General features: G+C 36.9%; 2 protein-coding genes and 1 pseudogene across 3 annotated transcripts; 1 reads left to right on the forward strand and 2 right to left on the reverse strand.

Moving 5' to 3' along the window:
• Nucleotides 1–271: 271 nt before the first annotated feature.
• On the forward strand, nt 272–5281 carry LOC113298726. 2 transcript variants are annotated; one of them, XM_026547544.1, is made up of 8 exons: nt 272–759; nt 994–2299; nt 2719–2837; nt 3230–3820; nt 3935–4235; nt 4413–4578; nt 4692–4791; nt 4913–5281. In XM_026547544.1, the coding sequence occupies exons 2-8, from the start codon at nt 1160–1162 to the stop codon at nt 5028–5030; spliced, it is 2535 nt and encodes an 844-aa protein (XP_026403329.1). In that variant the 5' UTR covers nt 272–759; nt 994–1159; the 3' UTR covers nt 5031–5281. The 2 variants fall into 2 exon arrangements, with proteins under 2 accessions (XP_026403329.1, XP_026403328.1); XM_026547543.1 differs by having other exon boundaries at nt 272–2299.
• Nucleotides 5282–6151: 870 nt separating this feature from the next.
• On the reverse strand, nt 6152–7122 carry LOC113298728 (annotated as a pseudogene).
• A 150-nt stretch (nt 7123–7272) lies between these two features.
• Nucleotides 7273–13734, reverse strand: LOC113298727 (myosin-11-like). Its single transcript, XM_026547545.1, has 7 exons — nt 13428–13734; nt 12586–12783; nt 12369–12491; nt 12047–12253; nt 8137–11796; nt 7910–8046; nt 7273–7771 (listed from the first exon to the last, which is right to left on the reverse strand). Exons 1-7 carry the CDS (start codon nt 13506–13508, stop codon nt 7552–7554), a joined length of 4626 nt encoding a protein of 1541 aa, XP_026403330.1. The 5' UTR covers nt 13509–13734; the 3' UTR covers nt 7273–7551.
• Nucleotides 13735–22722: the final 8988 nt, after the last annotated feature.

The raw sequence follows: 22722 nt of genomic DNA on the forward strand, positions 1-22722 counted from the left end.
TTTTTTTTTGTTTCTTTTAATTGTCTTGGTGGTTAACTGATTTCTTCTAATATATTGTCACTTTTGAGAAAAAAAAAGATAAGTACCAATCACTTTGATACCAAATTAAAAACTCCCGTAGTCATCAATAATGGTGAGGAGTCAGGTTTAAGAGATGGTTTTAAAAGTGGATTTTAGATATTCACATAAATTAGGTTTACAAAGGTTCATTCTTGTACATAATGAACTTAAGAGACTTGTTTGAACCAAATGAAACTAGATGAAATGGCGAGGGGACATTTCGTAATATTTTTGGAAGTTCACTCGTCAACAATTTCATGGTCTTGAGATCGAAGAAACTGACGTGGATATTTTGCATATAAGAAATACTCTATTAGGCATATTATTTTTGTACTTATATATACACTAATGTGTAAAAATGGGCGCTCTATTTGATTCTTCACTTTTCTCACTCCACCTCCTCTTCCTCTGTTTCTGCCCTTGAGATCGGCGGTGACGGTGCCTTGTTTCTTTCTCTCTTTATTTCTCAAAAAAGTAAAAACCATAGAAATAATTATTACACTATTTTACTTTTTATTTTGAAATTTTCATCATTTTTCATAAAATAGAAAAGACTTTGTCTTTCTCATCTCAATATCTTTTTCTCTCTGTATTTATAAGTTTTTCTCTCTCGAAGAAAACTACATTTCTCCTTCTTCTTACACCCTTTTCCCTTTAAAGTTAGGGTTTCTACTTACTACCAACAAACTTTTCATTAAGGTATGTATTAATTATATTTGATTCTACACTAATTTTTCCCTATTGAATTCTTAGATTTTGTTAATTACGAATCAAATTGAGGGCCTGAGTTGATTAATCTTTGGATAATTTGTTGACATATTCTTGATTACTTGTGAGGTTTTTGATCAAATGGGGTACTAATTCTGAGAAAATATTTAAAATTAAGGATTTTTTTCCTTCTTTTTGTAATAAAGATTTGATTTTTAATTGTAGGATATAGTTTTGTGATTTTTATTTGATTTGGGGTTGTCAAGATGGTGTGTTTTTCTGTATTATGTTATGAGTTCATTTTCGTGGTAACCGACGGGTTTACGTGGTGGCGAAAGTAGTGGTTGGAGGTGGTGGTGAAGATTAGGGTCGGTGAAGTGGAGAAAAAAATATGCCAGATTTTGAAAGTGTGCAACAGAAGCAGGAAAATAATGATCCTCATGCAGAGTTTCATAGGGGAGTAGAGGACTTAATGCGAGGGCAATTGGATGATTGTGTGTCACTGGGAACATGTAGCTCTCCATGTGATCAAGAAGATGAAGATGAGGAAGGTGATCAACTTGTGCGCCGCAGGAGAAGGTCAGACCTTGAAGGGGAAGACTTGGCTGAATCTTCAGCTGCCCGGAGACGCCACTCTCGAATTTTGAGTAGATGGGCTGCGAGGCAAGCAGAAGAGATGATTACAACACTTGAGAGGAGGAATCGTGAGTCTGAGCTGATGGCACTTGCAGGTTTGCATACTGTATCCATGCTTGATTCTTCTTTCTTGAGGGAATCACAGTCTCCAACTTCAAGAAGCAGGCAGGGTGCTGTTGAGAGGCCTAGTACTCAGGCTTCATCTTTACTGCAAATGTGGCGCGAGTTGGAGGATGTACACGTTTTGAATCATGCTAGAGATAGGGTTAGAGAGAGATTGAGACAGCAGAGGAGTGTTGAATCTAATACTAACCTTTCTAGCACAAACATTTCGGAAAGTCCTGCGAGTGGAGATGTAAGTGAGAGTGACAATGAGTATGGAGCGTGGTCTCAAGGTCAAATTGAGACACAGAATGAGCGTGCCGACCAGCAAACCTCTAGCCGGGAGCAATCACCTGATATTGGGGATGTAGATAGGGAGAGAGTGAGGCAGATTGTAAGGGGGTGGATGGATAGTGGCATAAGTGATCAAACATCTAATGTTCCCCAGAGGACCAGTCCTCGAGCTGAATGGCTCGGTGAACCGGAACGTGAGAGGGTGCGAGTTGTGAGGGAGTGGGTCCAAATGACAAGTCAGCAGAGGCCTACGCGCGGTGCTAGGAGGGAAGAGAGAACTGGTGCTGTCAGTGGTCAGACTGATCGTGCTCGGGATGGGGCAGTTGTTAACCATGATCAAGGCCAACCTGATCATATTCGCAGGGATAGGCTTAGATTACGTGGTAGGCAAGCTATAATTGATTTGCTTATGAGAATTGAGAGAGAGAGGCAGAGGGAGTTGCAGGTACTGTTAGAGCATCGAGCTGTTACGGACTTTGCTCACCGGAACCGTATTCAGGTTTGTTTCATTCATACAGTTGCATGATTTCTTGTTTACCTTTTATCACACTTCCATGTATTGAGTATTACAAGTTTTTTATTAAGCACAAGTAGTAATTTGTTATGAATTTTTTGAATCCATTTCTGTATTTACGCATAATGCATTTGTATACTAGAATACTGCCCTGGTTAACTAGGCACGCACCAAAGCTCTCCCATATACACCAATTATACATATAAGCTAACAAACGTCTCACGGTGGAGTCATGTGTACAGTTATGTAGCATAAACTTTCAGTGTTGTAAATATTATTATGCCCCGTTAGCTGCATATATGACTTAGTTATTGTGTTCCTAACCTCCACGAGATGCACTGTAGCTCTTTTGTGTTATTAAGTACGGCAATGACTTGGCAGTCTAATGTGGGTCTCTTTTCCAGTCATTGCTCAGAGGGAGGTTCCTACGGAATGAAGGGACTGTTGAGGAAGAGAGACCCCCTTCTTTGGCGGTGAGAGAATTGGGTCAGTTGAGACAAAGACATACTGTATCTGGTTTGAGGTATGAATTCCTATCCCAGCATTTTTTTTTATCCTTGTTGTCTGTTTGAAGCTTTGTAGCTTTATGATTTTGGATTCTTATATGCTGCATTTAATAAAGCTTCTGCTTAGTACCGTCTTTTATCTAGATATTGGGAAATTTGAATTTCGATTAGTCTGCTTAGGATTAGGGACTGCCTAACTGGTTAGTTATCCTTCAGGGGTTATTGATTTGAACCTTTTTCTATAAAAACATTTGATATCTGTTATGTCTGTTACATTGCCATTTGTGACGTTTTCTTTTTTGTAATTTAATTCATTGGATAATGGGATTATACATTGCATGTAATAGTTTACAAGTATCCATTAATTTTTGGTTAGAGATTGAATCATGATCGTTTCATTTTTAATTAGGGATGGATTTCGAACTGGATTGGAAACTAGTCGTGGACAAGTAGGCAACCCCTCTGATACCCCATCTGAGGAACAAATCCAAACAAGTGACTCAGAGGAGTTTCCTAATGAAACCCATGAACAATCTCAACCTAGGAGCCGAGAAGAACAAGTTCATCGGTTGTTTGAGAGTACAAGAGGCCTGGAAAGTGATACAGATGTTCCAAGCATAAGTTCGCAAGAACCTGTATCTCAACCAGGGGATTGGCAGGAACAAGCTCCGGAAGATGAAAGAAGAAACTGGGAACATTCTCCTGCAGTTTTAAATCAATGGGAAGAGGGTAACAATGACGAAATGGATGGTAACTGGCAGGAGACAGGGGCTGCAACTTGGCCCCAAGAAACTCCAAGGGCAGATAGTGGAGAAGCTAGTCATATTCAAGAAGCACCTGTGTGGCATGAGAATCGTTCTCACGAAGCTGTAGAACACTGGCCTGATGCTTCCAATCTCCACAGATCCCGTCGTCCTGTTCCTATAAGGAGAATTAGTAGATTCCACCCACCTGATGATGATAATGTGTACAGCATGGAACTCAGGGAACTCCTTAGCAGGTAGTTGGTTTTATTCATCTGATATGTACGAATTTGGTTTTATTTTTTTTGATAATGTGTACGAATTTGTTTTTCTTTTGCTGTTCATCTAAGCAGAAGTTGATGTTATTGCAGGAGAAGTGTCTCTAATCTGCTACGTAGTGGTTTCCGTGAGAGTCTAGACCAATTGATACACTCATACGTGGAAAGGCAAGGTCATGCTCCTTTCGACTGGGATCTGCATAGAAACTTGCCTATTCCTGGTTCACCGGAGCAAGATCAGGAGCAGCAGATAGATGACTTAAATGTTGATCAGCCAGACACTGTTACCAGGCCTTCACTTGTGCTCCCATCTCCACCTGTGCCCCCACCGCAGCCTCTTTGGCTACAGAATGCCAACTGGCCATCTAGACACAGCCTGCACCGGACAGAAATGGTACTGTCGTATTTCTAATAAAACTTAAATCTGGTTTGGATGTGAAATTAACTTTTCAGACTTGACAACTATGCCACGTGAAACTAGTGTTGTGAACTCTAATTATGTTTTGTAGTTTGCCACAAGAACCAACATTTCTGCAATTCCAATTGATTTCGATTGTTTGTATAAAACCAGGAATGGGAGGTAATTAATGATTTGAGGGCAGATATAGCTAGGCTCCAGCAAGGAATAAGCCATATGCAGAGGATGTTGGAGGCTTGCATGGATATGCAACTGGAGTTGCAGCGTTCCGTAAGACAGGAAGTCTCTGCTGCTTTAAATCGCTCAGCTGGTGGTCCAGGTATTTACACCATCTTGAAGCACTCTTTACCTTCTCACGTTTATTGACATTACTAGCTAACGAGGTTAAGCATTGTTCCATAGGCGACTTCTGACTTTTTCTATTTGTTGCAGGCGTGTGTGAGTCATCCGAGGAGGGGTCGAAGTGGGGCCATGTGAAAAAAGGAACTTGTTGTGTATGTTGTGATAGTCATATTGATTCTCTTCTGTACAGGTAAGTCTCTGTGCTAAGTTATATGGTATTTTATGAACAATTGAAGTGCGAGTGATGGAGTCTGGTTTCCTATATTAGCATCTCAATCTATCTCGTTATCTCATACTGGTTAAATTTGCAGATGTGGGCATATGTGTACTTGTTCGACATGTGCAAATGAATTGGTTCGTGGTGGAGGAAAGTGTCCATTGTGTCGTGCGCCGATCATCGAGGTGGTCAGAGCTTATTCCATACTGTAAAAATGATAATGGCTAAAAGCAACAAAAAAGAAAAAAGTGAAGAAAAGAAAAAGGTAAATGGAGGTAGGATATTGGAGCCATTGTCAGTTGTTCTTTCTAACTTGCTTTTTCCAGGTTTAACACCCCATATTCTTATCTAATTTAATTAGATTTGTTTGGTTCTCAATCCCACTGTTGTCCTGATTATTTCCTGGAACATATGCAATGTAAAATGTACAATTGAAATAAGAAATGGCACGCCTTCTCTTCACTATTCATGTTCCATTGAAATAAATTGAGTACAGATTATATTTCTTCGCAACCATCCAGCATGGTCTTCCAACCCATTTATTTCACTTATCCGTTGGTTAAAAGGTTAAAGATCTAAAACAATAACCTAATTTACTCCAGAAGAGAAATGCACATGCAACAGCTAGAATGAAGTGAACAGAGATACTCTAGTTGAATGGGATTAGTAGAACCGTGACCAAATAAAGTGTCATATTAGCACTTCACTTTGGGTGTAAATGGAGAAGTGAGTGCGGCAATATGTGCAGGTTTGCAAAGTCCCAGTAACTTTTTATTCATTCAAACTCATGCTTACCTAGATATTAGATTTTTACTCCCTCCGTACCTATTATATAGGTGGTATTTTGGTTTTTATTTGTATCATTAAATAGCCGGAGTCCTATTTTCAAGATGAAATTTTTCCTAAATACCCTCATTTATTGTGTATGTAAAATTGTGTTGAGAATAGCACAAACGGTAAAATAAGAAAAGGCAGGGGAAATGAGGAAATCAATGCAATTTTCTTAATCTAATAGAATTGTGTGGTACGGAGGGAGTAACAAACAACTCCTGTTAACTTCAGAATCCGTTCACATAACACAGAAAAAAGGAATCTGAGTAGAGTAAAACTACAAAAACAGATTTCTTGTGAGAATCAAAATCCAAAAGATGCACCAAACCTTTCACAGGTTTTAGCCTTACATCTCCCGGAATGGGAATTTAGATATTCACAACCCACTGGATGTTGCAAAAGGTGTACTTTAGTTTTCATCAAAATTCAGAAGTCTTACATTTGCCCATATTTCAAGGAGTCGACTTTGAGTGCCGAGCAATTAAAAATTAACAGTTGGGTATATTTGTACATCTGAATTTTTTGATTTTCAAAGCTGAAACATCATTCACTTGGAATTACAGTTGAAAGACTCAAATTCATTTACATGAAATTCAATTTCAATTTACCACAATTGTACATACCTGATGTAACTCTGAGACGACAAGATACAATCATACAATACCCAGAATCTAGAAGACGACTCGGAAATAACAGCAGGACTTGCCGTGGCAAGAACCCATACTGGGAAATAGCAATTTCAAATGCCTCCATTCTTTCCCCTCTTGCAAACCCATTTCGATCATAAGAAGATATCTCATTAATCTTAAGATCAATGCACGCTTTTACGAGCTCTTCACCAACTCTTTGTGCAGCTTCAATTGTGGTGCAGGGAGGATTATCTCGAATAGACCTTTGAAGACTGCTCGCATAAAATAAACATTTTTTGTTTTTATCTTCAACATAGCATACAACTGCTTAGTTGAACAAAACACCGACAATCTTGGCCTTGTAGACGTGCCATTAAACTTCTTTTGATGTCTCCTGTTTAGGACCTTCGGACTTTCTGTGCGAGTATTTGCCCTTGCCTGTATCAATAGTCCCGACTTCAAACAGGAATGTCCAAAGCGCAGAGGAGAGCAACGTTGAAAGAGATTTAAACGAGTTGGACCGACTAAACTTGACAGATTTCTAAACTTTGCTACCGAAGGCACAGTCACAACAGACAAATCCATAACAACTGATTCACCAGCAGAAGCAAAATTTCGTTGCGGAAATTATTCAAATAGGTGAGAGATGTGGTTATGTCAGCGGTGAATTGTGAATTGTGAAAGAGTGACTTGGGGTGGTATCACGGGATATTATAAAGAAGAGGATGCGCAAACATAAATATAAATGTGAATTGGGGTGGTATCACGGGATAAGGGTATGCAAAACGCCTCAAACTGCAACTTATAAATCTCTTCGTTAACAATACCAACGTCTAAACGAAGATATATACTCCTGTGTATCTGTTTGTACTCTCTAAAATGCAGTGTCTTCATTTTATTTTATTTTTGCATTGAACTGCATTATCGTGATTCGAGCTTGTTGTAAAAATAGTCATCTAATTGAGGAGGCAGAACTAGCACTTGTGATTTCGACTGGAACAAAACTGAATATTACTTTTATTGCTATAATTAATTACATTAAATAATGCACTAGGTAAGAAATAACATGACTCTCTCTACTTTATTGTTACAGGCAACCAGCCTCTTTTGTGGACTGAGTTTATTCTACCTGCCTTCAACTTCGTGTGCAAATTTTTCTAGTCTCTTCTATATAAATGTGAATTGAAAATTGAGACTTAGCTAACTATATACTGGTTAATTGCTATGTTTGGAAACCCAAAGGAAGAGAGTTGTTGAAAACAAACTCCCGAGTTCACGAGAACCACCTCTTCCCACTTTTGAAAGATTTGAGCTTCATCACTAGCTCCTCACGTTCTGCTTCTACCTCAGCAAATCTGAGACTCATGTGGAAGTAGCGCTCGCGAATGTCTTTTAGCTCGGCTTCCAGTACTGATGTCTTCCTTCCGGTTACAACTTCAGATGTCGATCTCTTTGGAGCATTAGTGTGGCCTTGTTGTCCTTCATTTAATAGCCTGCAAAGATAAAGGAGATATGCAAACGTTATAGGACAGACAAGCTTAGAACAAAGGACGGGTGTCTGCTTCTATGCTCCAAGTGCAAATAAACAAGAAGGCAATAAAGAAGCCAGGAATTTTTTCACTTAGACTTACTTCTTAAGCTGTGCTTTATACATTTCATTCGCTTCTAACGCCTCGGCAAGTTCGATCTCAAGCGACTGGATTTTCGACAGAAGATCTTCGCTTTCAACTCGAGGCGACCCATTGTTGTCACGATGTCTGTCATCACCCTGCACAAAAGTAAGTGTTAGCAATTAAACTCAGTGAGATAAAATGACATAGGAAATGATAGAATTTGAAATGAAACAGCTAAAACACACCTCCAAGAGATTCAACTCTTCCTTGATATCTGTATCTGATTCGGATCCGACCATACTGCTAGACCTGCTTCGTTGTTCCCCACCTTTCTTTAGTTTCAGTTCCTCTTCAAGGGCATGGGCTTTCTTTAGGCACTCTTCCCTCTCTTCCTCAGCACATTGTACCTTTCTCTGCAATTGACTGTTCGTCCTTTTAATCCGGCTTAGCTCATTTTTCAACTCAGCTTCCTGAGAACATAAAGCTTCTTTAGCTGTTAAATCACCTTCCAACCGCAGAAGTTTTTCTTCTAAGGCTACCCTGCTACGTTTACAACCCTCTGCTTCGATCACGCTCATCTGCATATTTGATATTTTCTCGACAAGTGAACTTTTCTCTGCCTTCAGTTCTTCACAATCTTCTGTTAATGACTGCAACTGTGCTTCTACTTTATTCTTTTCAAACATGATTTCATTGAGAGTATTTTTCAGTGACAGTACCTCATCCTGTAGATGTGATATTCTTTCCAATTGGACCTTCAAACTAACAACCTCTTCCATTTGCTGCTGGGTTTCATACTCAGAAGCTGAAAGTTTTCGCTCAAGCTCAATAACGGCGCTTTTAAATTTCTCTTCGCTAGATCTGACGCTATCCAGCGACCTCTGCAATTTTTCATGGTCAGCCATCAGCAATTCCTGATTTTTTTTCGACATAGCAAGCTCGCTAATCAAATCCTGATCTCTAGTTCTAGATTCTAGTTGCAGATTACGAAGTTCTTCTTCAGACAATTTCGCATTAGCTTGGGCTTCTTGAAGAGCACTCTCAAGTTTTGCTTTCTCCACACGTGAACTGGAGACCTCAAGTACTGCATTGGAAGCTATTTTTTCTCTCTCATCATGAGTTGCGCCAATCTGTTCGGTCAGGTGTGATACTTCTCTCTGAAGGTTCTCAACTTCCACTACCTTCTCCGAGTACCTCTGATTCATTAATCTATCTTCCACACTTAGTTTCTCTTTATTTTCCTTGTTTTCATGAAGAATGGCATCTAATTCTGCACTCAGGAATTTCTCTTTTGAAGCAATATCCACATGCATCGCAGCATATGCTGCTTCTAAGATTTCAACTTTCTGGAGGCAATCAGAGAAACTTCTTCGGGATTCCCTCAATTCAGCTTCCAATTCTGTACAACGCTCATGCAACTCAAGTTTCTGTTTTTTCAATTCCCTATTCAATCTCTGATTGGTACTAGATTCTTCAATGAGACTTTCAGCTGTAGCTTGTAATTTTGGATTTGCTTTCTTCAGATATTCACACTCTTCTTGAGCTTCTGACCACCTTTTCTGCATATCATGCAATTTCTGCTTCAGTTCGACCTTTTGTGTTTGCATTTCAGCCTCCAACCTTCCAATCTCGGTCCTAAGATCCATAGCAAGAGATTTGGAGTTCTCCAACTCCAATCTACCAGATTCCTTCTCATCTGTCAAATACCTTAACTGAGCTTCCAAACCAGATATGCGTTCAGACAATTGTACATTCTCCTCTTCCAGCTCAGACAAATGAAGCTCAAGTTCGTGCTTTCCACTTTCTAGCTCCAGTGAATTCTTTTCAAGCAACTTATTTGCAGCCACATGGGAATCCAAGCTGCTACTAAGAACCATCATATCATTTCGTACTTCATCCAAACATTTAGATGTAATACTATTTTCTCTTGAAAGAGTTTCCAACTTTTCCACCAACTGACATTTTTCCTTTTGAAGATTAGAAATCTGAGCTTCTAATTCTGCTTGACAACGTCTTAATGTTTCAGTCTCCTCTTCTTTAGCTGTCAATTCCATCTCTAGACTTTTGTATTTTTCTGGATTCGTTGCAGCCTCGTTAACACTTGCATCTTTGAACCCTCTCCCTGCTTCACTATGCTGATATTGAACTTCGTATTCTTTAATCTTTTCTTCGAGCAATTTATTCAGATTAGCGACTCTATTTAAGATAGCCTCACCCTGCTCCTTTTGAGATGTCAAATCTCCAAACTTTGGGTCTTGGTTGATATTATCTTCATGTTCGATAGTTACATTAGAAGAGATATTACACCACGGCTTCTTTACTTGAGCTAAAGCCAGATGAAGCTGTTGATATAGCTCTTGAAAAAATTCAACCGATTCTGTGGAGCTGGGAGATTCAAGCTTTTCAATAGGGATTTCACCCTTTTCTTCTTCATCTTGATACTGCTGCAATTGTTGCTTCAATGTAGTTATTTCCAGTTCATGATCCTTTCTTTTAAGTTGACTCTCGCAAAGTTGGGTATCAAGATCATGAACTTTCTTTTGGAAAGATTGCAATTGAATTTCCAGATCAGCACACTTATTTTGAAGACTGACCATTTGGGACTTGAAGTTTTCAGCAGCCACGTCAAACTGAGAATGCTTCTTCTCTAGTTCCTGTTCTAACTGATGTACTTGTGATCTAAGTAAGTCAGCTTCAGGTTCAGAATCACTGGGAATAGCACCAGGTTGGAGATCCTTATTTGAGTCTTTTAGCTTGTATAGGAGTTCCAGGTTTTCATCTGTAAGTTCGTTGCAGTCCTTCTCTAGTTCCTGTACTTTCTCTCTCAACATCTCAACTTCTTGGTTCGGATTCAAATTACCTTCTTGTGAACCTTGAGTACTGAGCAAATCAGATATCTTCGCTTCTAACTTAATGATTTCTTCATCTTTTGCCGATAGCTTGGACGATTCTGCTTCAATATCCAAGATGTTTCTCTTCCGAAGGTTCTGTTCCATCTCGAGTTCCTTGTTTTTGTCTTCTAGCTTTACTTCCAGCAGCTGCATAGAAGCTTGCATTTCTTTATGTGATCTATCCAATTCTTGTAGCTGTATCGCTACATTTGAGCTCTCTCCTACTTCTGAATTGTCCATGTCGCCAGCTTTTGCTTTGATTTCTGAAAGGGAATCCAACTCAGTTTTCTGTTTCTCTATGGTCTCCTCGAGCTCCTGAAGAATAGAAACAAGCTCAAGATTTGATTCCTGAGTTTTCTGCAGCTGTAGAGACATTGCAGCACTGGATTCTTTGTGAAACTTTATCTCAGCTTCCAATTCCTTCTGAATGCTGGTTACACCATCTGCATGCAAGTTTGAATTACCAGCCATAGATTCTCTTTTCAATTCCTCCATCATTATTTTCAGCTGTTGAATCTCTTTCTTTAAACCATCACACTCGGCATTTGCTGCTGAAAGCTCCATATCCAGATTCGCATGGTTTCTTGACTGGTCAGCAGATTCCTTCCTCAATGTCTCTAGATCAACCATTACTTTCCGAGCATTTCTTTCCCACATTCTAGCTTCTGCACGAAGCTCCTCAATTGTGTCTTCTGCAGCTTCTAGAAGGTCTTTAGGAGAAGTGGTATCTCTCAATGATGATGAGCCTAAGGCATCTGAACTATGTCGCACCAACTCTTGTCTACGACTTTGAGGATTGCTGCCTGATTTTGAATTGAACGATGAGTTATTTGATCTGGGAAGATCAACAGCAGCAGAACCATAAATTGGATTTCTCGGCGATCCAAATGAATCGTGTGCTCCAATCAGATTGTCTCCGTTTAAGTTGTTTCTAGGGGAAAAATTTATTCTGTCTAAAGAGCCTTCGATTGAGTCAGAGCTATGACGTGACCCTGATGCCGAAAAACTTGGGTTCTGCACAACAAAAGGCAGTGATTAGTTACATGTGAGAGACTGTACACGATGAAAATATCAATGTACTAACTACTGATGTAGGAACCTAAAGTACATACATAACAGATTTTCAAGATATTGATAAGCTGAGAAATGGAGGGTAAAAAGATACTTGAAAACTTGTTACATGGGCGCATAATGGCAATAGGTTCAGTATGGCATGAGAAAGAAAAGTTTTGATAAAAGTTGAAAATGAAATGTTGCGACTTACCCTACTGTCAAATTCCCCTGGATGAGAATTGCTGGCCAAATGGTTACTAGAGGAAGATCCAATACTCCTCGTATAAGTACTATCAGATGTATCTGACTTGTTATCCATATCATCGTACTCCTCATTAGTACTATCTACATTGGAAGTGTTAGGTAGTAATTTTGGCTTCCTCAGTGTTGCCCTTGGAGTGAGGCACTGGAGTTTGAACTGCAACAACGTAAAACATGAAAATTACCCGTTATCAAATAGAAGTACTGTCTAGGTTGCCAATTCAAGATATCAAGTGACATGCGAACTAAACAAAGAGTTTGAGATGACTTGCTTGTAAAACTGTTCCATGATCACATTTCTTTAATGGCAATGAAATAGGAACAGAAGACTTTGAGCTCGTGTAGTTTGACAGGTTAACAATTGTTTCTCCGAGGATACCTGATCTGGATGATCCCTACAACAGTTGTGAAGTTGAACTGATAAGTCGGAACAAATATTAACAAGCAAATTCAGTAAACAAACAAACAACAATATGATGTGGAATTTACCATCGAAACAACAAGCTTGAGAAGACTCTCTTCAAGTTCTTTAGAAGTTTCATCTAGTGCGACCCAAATGGACTCTGTCAAAGTTTCTGCCCACTGGCATTTCCCACTCCTTACTAAAGCTTTACTTGACTTGGCAATTGTTTTCCCGGTGTCTACTGATACCATAGACACAAGAATCTTGTCCCATCCTTTTGGAACCTGCTTACACAAATCATAGCAAGTAGAACTTTTGAACACCCAGATACTTTGGCATCATCATGAGTAAACAATAAAACTGCACTTTTTCTTTTAAAAAACCCATCAATTAAGTGCGCAAAAGAAAACCCATCAATATCTTCCTCAATAAAACAGTAATTAGATAATAATAATTCTATAAAAACCTTTTATTTAATTTTTGTTTGTTGGGATCAGTTGCTTATGGTACATGAAAATTAACTTTTCTTCATAACCAAGTTAATGAGGATACGGGTCTTTGCAATACAATCTTGTACTCCACAATGTACCCAAATTTCGCATTCCAAAAACCAAAATATCAATTTTTACAAACAAAAAAATCATTACTTTTCCTTAAGAACACACCTGTAAGGAATTTACAGCAATATTCAACAAATAATACTCGTCGAATGGAGAAAAAACCCACAAAACAAAGAATAAATTTTGCTAATTTGATTCCCTCTGTTCTTCAAATTTGTTAACTCGATATAAAATTATTAAAACACTAAATAAAATAAAAAAGGTTGTATTTTTTTTCTTCAAATTGAAACTACTGTAATGAATAAGCAGAGATCCAAGAAAGCAATGGAACAACATAATGTTATTAAGGAATAAATACAGTTATGTACCTGAAGAGCGTTAAAGTGAGAGAACTTGAAATCAATCTTTTCCCCTGATTTCTCAGACTTATGTCTATGCAATCTGAACATTATAAGTTTTTCTGATTTAACTGATTGATATTCTTATTTGTTCTTCTTCACCAGACGACACAATAACTTCAGAGTTTACAACAGACCATATCCTCTTCCAACTCACATGACACAAACACAAAGAGAATGAATGAATTAGAGTTTAGAAAGAGCGTTATTATGAGTTTTGGGGTTAGCTGGTGGTCATTGTTATAACATTGTTTGTTTGTTCATTTGGCGTTTTTGTTTTGTTTATTAGGTGTGTCAGATTGATTTTATAAAGCAACCAGCTCTCTTTAAGTTTTCTAGGAAAGTACTATTAAGTGTTTAAATTATCTTGATAAAACCAAGCTCATTAACTAACCCAAAGCATCGGAATATATGGTTTTACTATATAAACCGTGTTTTAACTGACGGTAAAACCATCTTAGTTTTGTTTTTCTTTTTTTTCAAAGCATGAAACCATCTTAGTAAAAGATGTTAATCAATAAGGTATTTTTGACATTGTAAACGTTAATAGCGTGTTTGAATATGGGAAGGCGGAAGCATAAGTTTTTCGGAAAAATTAATTTTAAATGTCCGACATAAAAAAGGTCTTTGATTTGTTTTTCTGCTACACTAAACTAATTTTTTGATATTTTTACTTCTACAAATCGAAAAATATGTCCAAACGACTCCTTACATTTTTATTAGAGATGGTGATTATACTCAAATAGATTTCGTCAGGATACAAACATGACATATGCTAATTTCGAATTTCATATTCAGATCATGAATAATACCAAGTACAGAATAATATTCTCTTCGTTTTAGGAAAATCGATCTTTTTATTTTTTTCAATTTGATTTGTTATTTCTCTAGAGAAATGTCCATAGTAACATGCGTGGTTATGATATTTTTCAGTGGACAGTGTCTTGGCCAATATTATCAGATCATGGACAAAATCTCTACTTTTGGCTTAATAATGTTTTACCTAATTGCACCTGCTGGTGAAAAATGTTAGGTGTAGGGTTAAGTCAGTAGTGAGTGGGTAAGTAAGGTACAGTATAGCAACTACACTATTAATACCACCCAGTTCAGGTGTGAAAGAAACTTACCCTACGCAGTCCCACCAGTTCACGATAGCAAATGATACAGTTAAGATCCAACAAACAAAACCGGATCAGTTAAACTAACTTTTGAGTTGATCTAACTAATAAAATTGCTGGTTTTGTTTTGTTTTTTGCATTAAAACAAAGTTAATTTCTGAGAGCATAATAATACCGAACCAACTGATTTTCTTATGCTCAGAAACATCGACCCCATCGACAACAAAATCTACTTTTATATGCGGATGGATAAATTAATTAGGTTAAGATACAATGTGTTAGTACATTCAGATTAGGTGTTGACCCACCACTAAAGACGATAACTTCACATGACCCTCTTTTAACTTTGACTTGTTTATGTCGATCTTTTTACTATTTTTGTTTGAAGCCTTGTTAAGTGCAGGGAACCTTCTTTCATGAAGAAACGCGTGAATCTTTATTTGACTATGAGTATCTGCGTTCTACAAGGCACATATGGCATACTTCATTTTCATGTGATCACATATAGTTTCCAGCAAGAAAAAAAAAAGGTAAAAAAACAAATAAGTGATTGAATATACTGGTGAATACACCGAATAATGAAGTTATTTTTCCCGTCAATAAATCATCGAGTCATTACACATTTCTGATCCAAAATTTGGACGTACTTCATGTAGTATCTTCAAGACTTCACGTTTTTTCCCATTGTTTACTGTGTAAAAGTTACGAGCCTCTGTATATCTAGAGTGTAAAAATTGCCCGATAACTTGATGCGCGATGCGTACTTGGGGTGACGGGATCAAGTGGTGTATTTTATGTTTGACATCCACATGCAATCCAACATTCGATTGATGTGGACGGGTAGATTGAAAGTAAATAGATTTAGTGGTTTCATTTTCTTTGTCTTTTTTTTTCTTTTTTTTTTTTATTTTGAAGATAGGGTGAATTATAAAACATCATTTAAAAATAGTTTAACGTTATGGAGGAAATATCTTTTTTTCTTTTAATAAAAAATAAGAAAAATTCCGAAGTTATATAACATACATAAAACTAAAAAAATACAACGTTATGCAGTTTTCGAATAACAGAATCTCGTAACTAGAATCTGTAATCGAATCCAATAACAATACAAAAAGAAAAAAAAAATCGAGCCATCGAGCAGTAATAATAATAGTGACGGTAACGGTAACACCCGCAACTCTGTACAGGAGAGCTGATCGTTGATGCATAATCAAATTAGATATAATATTTTTTTTCTATTTGAACTGACAAACCCTCCTCCAAAGGAGAGATGCTAAAAAGCCAAAGTTGATCCATTTTTTGTACGGCGTGTAGATTCCACTCGTTTGAGCTCTTCCACCGATCAAAAAAATACATATCAAAGCTGGGTAATACAACCAAAATTGTAGACACAATTAAAGGACCTAAGAAATCATTAACTCTAGTTGGTAAACAAAGTACCGCTGGAGATAACAATCACCAATCACAAGAGAACATTTTTTCCTAGATGGCAAACGAAGTACCCGCCAGAAAAAATTATTGTGAAGAAGATAACTGTTGCAAATCACATTTGTTACATACCTCCTAAAACAAACTAACACACATGGAAATAATAGGAAGTAAATCTAACACAAACACTAACACAAAGACGGTAACAAATTAAGACGTCGATCAGCCAGAGTTGTCGAAGATGGAGATGATGTTGTGACTTTAATGGAGACCATACCTAAAAAAAGATTGAGAGCCTTGTTCACTCTTGAATAACAAAACAAAGAGCTTCACAAACTCTAATCGGCAAGAGAAATCACCAAGAAAAATGAAAATTTCAATCACACAAACAAAGATCAATAGCTTAAAAGAGACAAAACCAGTAGCGAATAACAACTGGCGGAGAAAGGTTATCACAAGCTTGGATGACGGTTGATTTGCTCGGATCTGCTCCAAAGGAGTCGATCTGAGCAAAATGACGGTCACACAGTTAGAGTTTCTGTTACTGTAGGGAAAAAAAAAAGGAAATAGGCTTTCATACTGCATACTTTACTAAAATATCTTAATAAAACTGAATACATGATATATACCCAAGTACACCTATATATATGTTCGAAATAGTCAAAAATGAAGCAAAGTGACTCGAATATTGAAAAAGCGGGGGTTTAGCAAACCTCACCCATATTTCGCTTAGCAATCTGTATAGACTAACTCCAATATACTTTCAAGAGAATCAACTAGACACACAGACTCAATCTTAATAAAAAGTATATCAAAGAGTTATATCTCAATCTCTCAATTTAATCCGCAATCAAAAAAATAATAATTTGCGAGCCTGATTGAATATAAGAGAAATAACTTGAACAATACCAAAGACCAATATTCAAGGATCAATCAATTTCAATCAACAACCAAAGGTTGGATTTACCAATTGATAGATTCAACGCACAACCTGTGATATTTCAATTATATAACGCGGAAAATAAATAACACAGACACCAGAAGTTTTGTTAACGAGGAAACCGTAAATGCAGAAAAACCCCGGGACCTAGTTCAGATTTGAAAACCATACTGTATTAAGCCGTTACAGAAACTAGCCTACTACAAATCTAACTTCGGTATGGAATGTAGTTGAACCCTAATCAATCTCACACTGATTCAAGGTACAATCTTGCTCTTTACGTCTCTGATCCCAGCAGGATACTACGCACTTGATTCCCTTAGCTGATCTCACCTACAACTAAGAGTTGCTACGACCCAATGTCGAAGGCTTGATAAACAAATCTATATCACACAAAAAAGTCTATTGAATAGATAAATCTGTCTCCCACAGATATACCTACGAGTTTTTGTTTCGTCTTTTGATAAATCAAGGTGAACAGGAACCAATTGATAACCCGGGCTTATATTCCCGAAGAACAACCTAGACTTATCAATCACCTCACAATAATCTTAATCGATTAACGAAAAAAGATATTGTGGAATCACAAACGATGAGACGAAGGTGTTTGTGACTACTTTTCTATCTTGCCTATCGAAGATATAAATCGCAACAATCTTACGGTTGTACTCAATCACGATAGAAACAACAATATCAGATCACGCAACTACAGAGAAAATCGTTGGGCCTGGCTTCACAATCCCATTGAAGTCTTTAAGTCGTTAACCTACATGGTTTCCTGAAAAACCTAAGGTTAAAGGAGAATAGACTCTAGCTTATATAACTAGTATCACACAGGAGGTGTGGGGATTAGGTTTCCCAGTTGCTAGAGTTCTCCTTTATATAAATTTCAAATCAGGGTTTGCAATCTAAGTTACCTTGGTAAAAATCATTCAATATTCACCGTTAGATGAAAACCTGATTAGATTCAAGCTAATATCATTCAACCGTTAGATCGAACTTAGCTTGTTATACACAAATGAAATGTAACTTCATTTAGGTTTGAGTAACCGTATTTAAGCGTGTACACTTAGTCGGTTCAACAATAGTTAACCAATGGTTAGCCATATGAGCACTTTTATATCAACCTTATTCATCTTTAACATAACTAGTTCAAATGACTCAAATGAATTAGTTAGAGAGTTGTTCAATTGCTTAGATCTCATAGAAGTATATAAGACACAATCGAAGCAAAATCAGTTTTGATTCACTCGAATCGATTCATGAACATTATAGCTACGGTTTGCAAAGATTGCATTCCTTATTATATAAATGTTTTAGTTCATGAACAAACCGATTTTACAAAGTAACCTACCTAAGTATGCGAATGGGTACGTGTACTTAAGTAACCGAATTGAGTTTGTTTTTCACTTTCAAACTCCAGCAGAAATTCACGGACGTGAAACTTCCGCCACGCATACTTACACGGATTTCCAACAGCCGCCAGTACGTGTACGGGTACGCATACTTTGGGTTCCAGGTTTTGAACTTTTATACAAATGTGAGAACACACTATGTTTATATCCAAAGATGGTTACTTGTTCTAAACTCTCATTTCAATCATTGAAACTTTCTTAGAGGATGTTAAAATAGTTGTTATTCACAAACTATTTTCATCAAAGCGATTTTCAAGTTATTGAAATAATCAACATGAATTTCGTCACGAGTAAAGATGAACTTGGCTAAAGCGAAAGCTTACCAACACATATTTCGAGAAATATATAGGCGAGATAAACTCGGCTCGAAATAGCAAATGTGTGTAATTGAAGTCTATATAGCAATACGACTTTTGTCTCAAATAGGAGATAGAGTAGATAGACTTTTGAGTGATAGATAAGTTCAAGTCTCCACATACCTTTTGTTGATGAAGTTCCACAAGTTCCCTTGAGTAGTTCTTCGTCTTTAATTGATGAACGTCGTGGAGTCTAAGGCTTAACTACACTTATTATCTTAATCCGAGACTTAGCTATAAGTAGACTAGAAATCAATACTTATAGTTTTGGCAACTAAACTCGACAAACAAGCTTGAGATAAAAATGCTTGCGAGTTCGAACGACCAATGCTCTAACAATCCCCCCCTTGTCAATTTTAGTGACAAAACTATCAATACATATGGAATAAAAAATAAGTAAACTTTGTAGATTCTCATCCAAATGCTTGATCTCCTTGGTTCTTCAACATTACTCGAAATCTTCGTCACTTCCAAGTACTCCAATGATTCTAAAGGTATTCAATTCAACATCATCGTTGTTAAAGATCCGTAGCTATAACAATGAGAAAACAATAGCTCTCAATCATTGTGATACATTGTCATGGTATTATTACACAACATCAAAGTTCAATTGTATCACAACTTCGAAATCAATACTATGGTGATATGTATGACTCCCCCTTATTCAATACTTCATCTCACATGAAAACCACTCCCCCTTACATACTGATCCAAAAACCATATGTATCTGTAGTATGAAATACACATTAATTCTCCCCCTTTTTGTCAATAAAATTGGCAAAGGTAAGAAAATTCCTAATAAAATTTTCATAGAGATACTTCATGACCAAAAGAAAAGCACATATCAACTTTTTAAGATGCAATCATATAGCCGAAACTAAATACATTCATCAAGGAGTTTATAAAGATACAAGCTAACCCCTATAATATTCCACAACCGCACTCCCCACAAATATTTGGAAATTAAGCACAAGTTCAATTAAGAACTCTTCCCCATAAAATGTCATTCCCGAAAGAACAACAAGAGCGACCTTACTTTCACAAGAAAAGAAGGATTTCTTTGGACATTAACAAATCACATAAGAGTACGAATTTGTATCCAAAAATCTTAACTAAATTAACCACATTATTAATTTAATCGGAAATGCTCACATAAGAAAGCTTACGGAGCCGCACAATATTTACATAAATATATGGATCATGGAAGATCAATACTACAAAATAAACAAAGATTCATTCTATTTTTCATCACTATTTGCACAATGACATATATAATAGACTTTAATCTTTGTAAACAAAAGTTCATCCTATCTTCCATAAATATTTTCATAATGACATAATAGGCTTAACTTTTGTTTGTCAAAAGTTCATTCAATCTTTTATCAATACTTGCATACCGATATATGAAAGACTTAACTTTTGACCATGTATGGGACAATCAAAGTTCACGGACGCAAACACATATATCCCATAACAATTTGCAATATATAAAACCATAAATATTAATACTGCAAAATCATCTTCCAAAAACTACAAATGAGTTTAGAAGAGAAGTACTCCAAGAATCCAATTGCCCAAGTCCAAGAGAAGTGGAATAAGTGCGATGAAAACGGAGCAAAACACTCAAAAACATGAGTCGGGACAAAGACCATTATTAACTCATACAACTTCTTGTCACCATTTTAAATAGAATTCAAAGAGGAAGAGAATACAAAAATAATGAGGTCATTCCGAGTTCGGACGAAGAAGTTACGGCCAAAACAAGTTTACCGAAAATCGGCGTCTACAGGCCAGTATGCATACCGGTTTGCAAACGAATTTTCGTGGCTTGGAGCAGTATGCAAACGGGTTTGAGTACTAAAATCCCTGGATTTTAATTTTAAATGATGGAATGCATACCTGGTATGTGTACCATGAAGTCCAAACATACCGAACTACTATTTTCAAGCCTAAACATTTAAGAACCTTAAACACAGATCAGGTTAGGTAGAAATGAAAGATAAGCAAGGTACATGGATCATTATAAGTACTCTAAGAAAATAAATACACAAATCTTGCTCAAGTTTATAGATATACCTTTTTATAAGAATCCAATCGAATCCTACCGCGTTAACAAAGATTCAAAATCATACCTGACACAATATGTGTGCCCCAATTCTCGTGCTTCCCTCACCGTATACATAGCAGGTCATTCCTTGGTTAGGATGAACATACAACACAATCAAGTTGTGTTGAGGTGCACAATGTCTTGCTCACCACATGTGACTTCGATCTGGAATGTAGTTGAACCCTAATCAAGCTCACACTGATTTAAGGTATAGTCTTGCTCCTTACGTCTCTGATCCCAACAGGATATTACACACTTGATTCCCTTAGCTGATCTCACCCACAACTAAGAGTTGCTACGACCCAAAGTCTAAGACTTGATAAACAAATTTGTATGATACTGAAAAGTCTATTGAATAGACAAATCTGTCTCCCACAGATATACCTACGAGTTTTTGTTCCGTCTTTTGATAAATCAAGGTGAACAGGAATTAATTGATAAACCAGAATTATCTTCCCGAATAACAGCCTAGAATTATCATCACCTCAAGATAATCTTAATCAATTAAAGAAACAAAATATTGTGGAATCACAAACGATGAGACGAAGGTGTTTGTGACTACTTTCTATCTTGCCTATCGGAGATATAAATCTCAAGCCAATCTTACGATTGTAATCAATCACGATAGAAACAACAAGATCAGATCACGCAACTACAGAGAAAATAGTTGGGTCTGGCTTCACAATCCCATGAAGTCTTTAAGTTGTTAACCTACAGGGTTTCGTGGAAAACCTAAAGTTAAAGGAGAATCGACTCTACCTTATACAACTAGTATCACACAGGAGGTGTGGGAATTAGGTTTCCCAGTTGCTAGAGTTCTCCTTTATATAGATTTCAAATCAGGGTTTGCAATATAAGTTACCTTGATAAGAAAGCATTCAATATTCACCGTTAGATGAAAACCTGATTAGATTCAAGCTAATATCTTTCAACCGTTAGATCGAACTTAGCTTGTTATACATAAATGAAATGTAACTTCTTTTAGGTTTGAGTAACCGTACCTAAACGTGTACACTTAGCCGGTTCAACAATAGTTAACCAATGGTTAGCCATATGAGCACTTTCATATCAACCTTATTCATCTTTACCATAACTAGTTCAAATGACTTCAAATGAACTAGTTAGAGAGTTGTTCAATTGCTTAGATCTGATAGAAGTATACAAGACACAATCGAAGCAAAATCGTTTTTGATTCACTCGAGTCGATTCATTAACATTATAGCCACGGTTTGCAAAGATTTCGTTCCTTATTATATAAATGGTTTAGTTCATGAACAAACCGATTTTAGAAAATAACATACCTAAGTATGCAAACGGGTATGCGTACTTAATTAAGCGGATTGAATTTTTTTTTTCACTTTTAAACTCCAACATAAATTCACGGACGTGAAACTTCCGCCACGCATACTTACCCGGATTTCCAACAACCGCCAGTACGCGTACGGTTACGCACACTTAGGGTTCCCGGTTTTGAACTTTTACACAAATGTGAGAACACACTATGTTTATATCCAAAGATGGTTACTTGTTCTAAACTCTCATTTCAATCATTGAAACTTTTTTAGAGGATATTAAAATAGTTGTTATTCACAAACTATTTTCATCAAAGCGATTTCAAGTTATTGAAATAATCAACATGACTTTCGTCACGAGTAAAGATGACTTGGCTAAAGCGAAAGCTTACCAACACATATTTCGACAAATAGATAGGCGAGATAAACTCGGCTCGAAATAGCAAATGTGTATAATTGAAGTCTATATAGCAATACGACTTTTGTCTCAAATATGAGATATAGTATATAGACTTTTGAGTGATAGATAAGTTCAATTCTCCACATACCTTTTGTTGATGAAGTTTCACAAGTTCCCTTGAGTAGTTCTTCGTTTTCAATCGATGAACG

This window comes from Papaver somniferum, chromosome 7 (assembly GCF_003573695.1).
Source record: "Papaver somniferum cultivar HN1 chromosome 7, ASM357369v1, whole genome shotgun sequence".
Lineage (NCBI taxonomy): Eukaryota > Viridiplantae > Streptophyta > Magnoliopsida > Ranunculales > Papaveraceae > Papaver > Papaver somniferum.

Coding starts and splice junctions, on each gene's coding strand:
- LOC113298726 (XM_026547543.1), top strand. CDS start 1,160: ATGCCAGATTTTGAAAGTGTGCAACAGAAGCAGGAAAATAATGATCCT. Junction 2,300..2,718: donor CTCACCGGAACCGTATTCAG/GTTTGTTTCATT, acceptor TCTCTTTTCCAG/TCATTGCTCAGAGGGAGGTT. Junction 3,821..3,934: donor CTCAGGGAACTCCTTAGCAG/GTAGTTGGTTTT, acceptor ATGTTATTGCAG/GAGAAGTGTCTCTAATCTGC.
- LOC113298727 (XM_026547545.1), bottom strand. CDS start 13,508: ATGTTCAGATTGCATAGACATAAGTCTGAGAAATCAGGGGAAAAGATT. Junction 12,254..12,368: donor ATCATGGAACAGTTTTACAA/GCAAGTCATCTC, acceptor ACGTTGTTGCAG/TTCAAACTCCAGTGCCTCAC. Junction 11,797..12,046: donor CAGGGGAATTTGACAGTAGG/GTAAGTCGCAAC, acceptor TTTGTTGTGCAG/AACCCAAGTTTTTCGGCATC.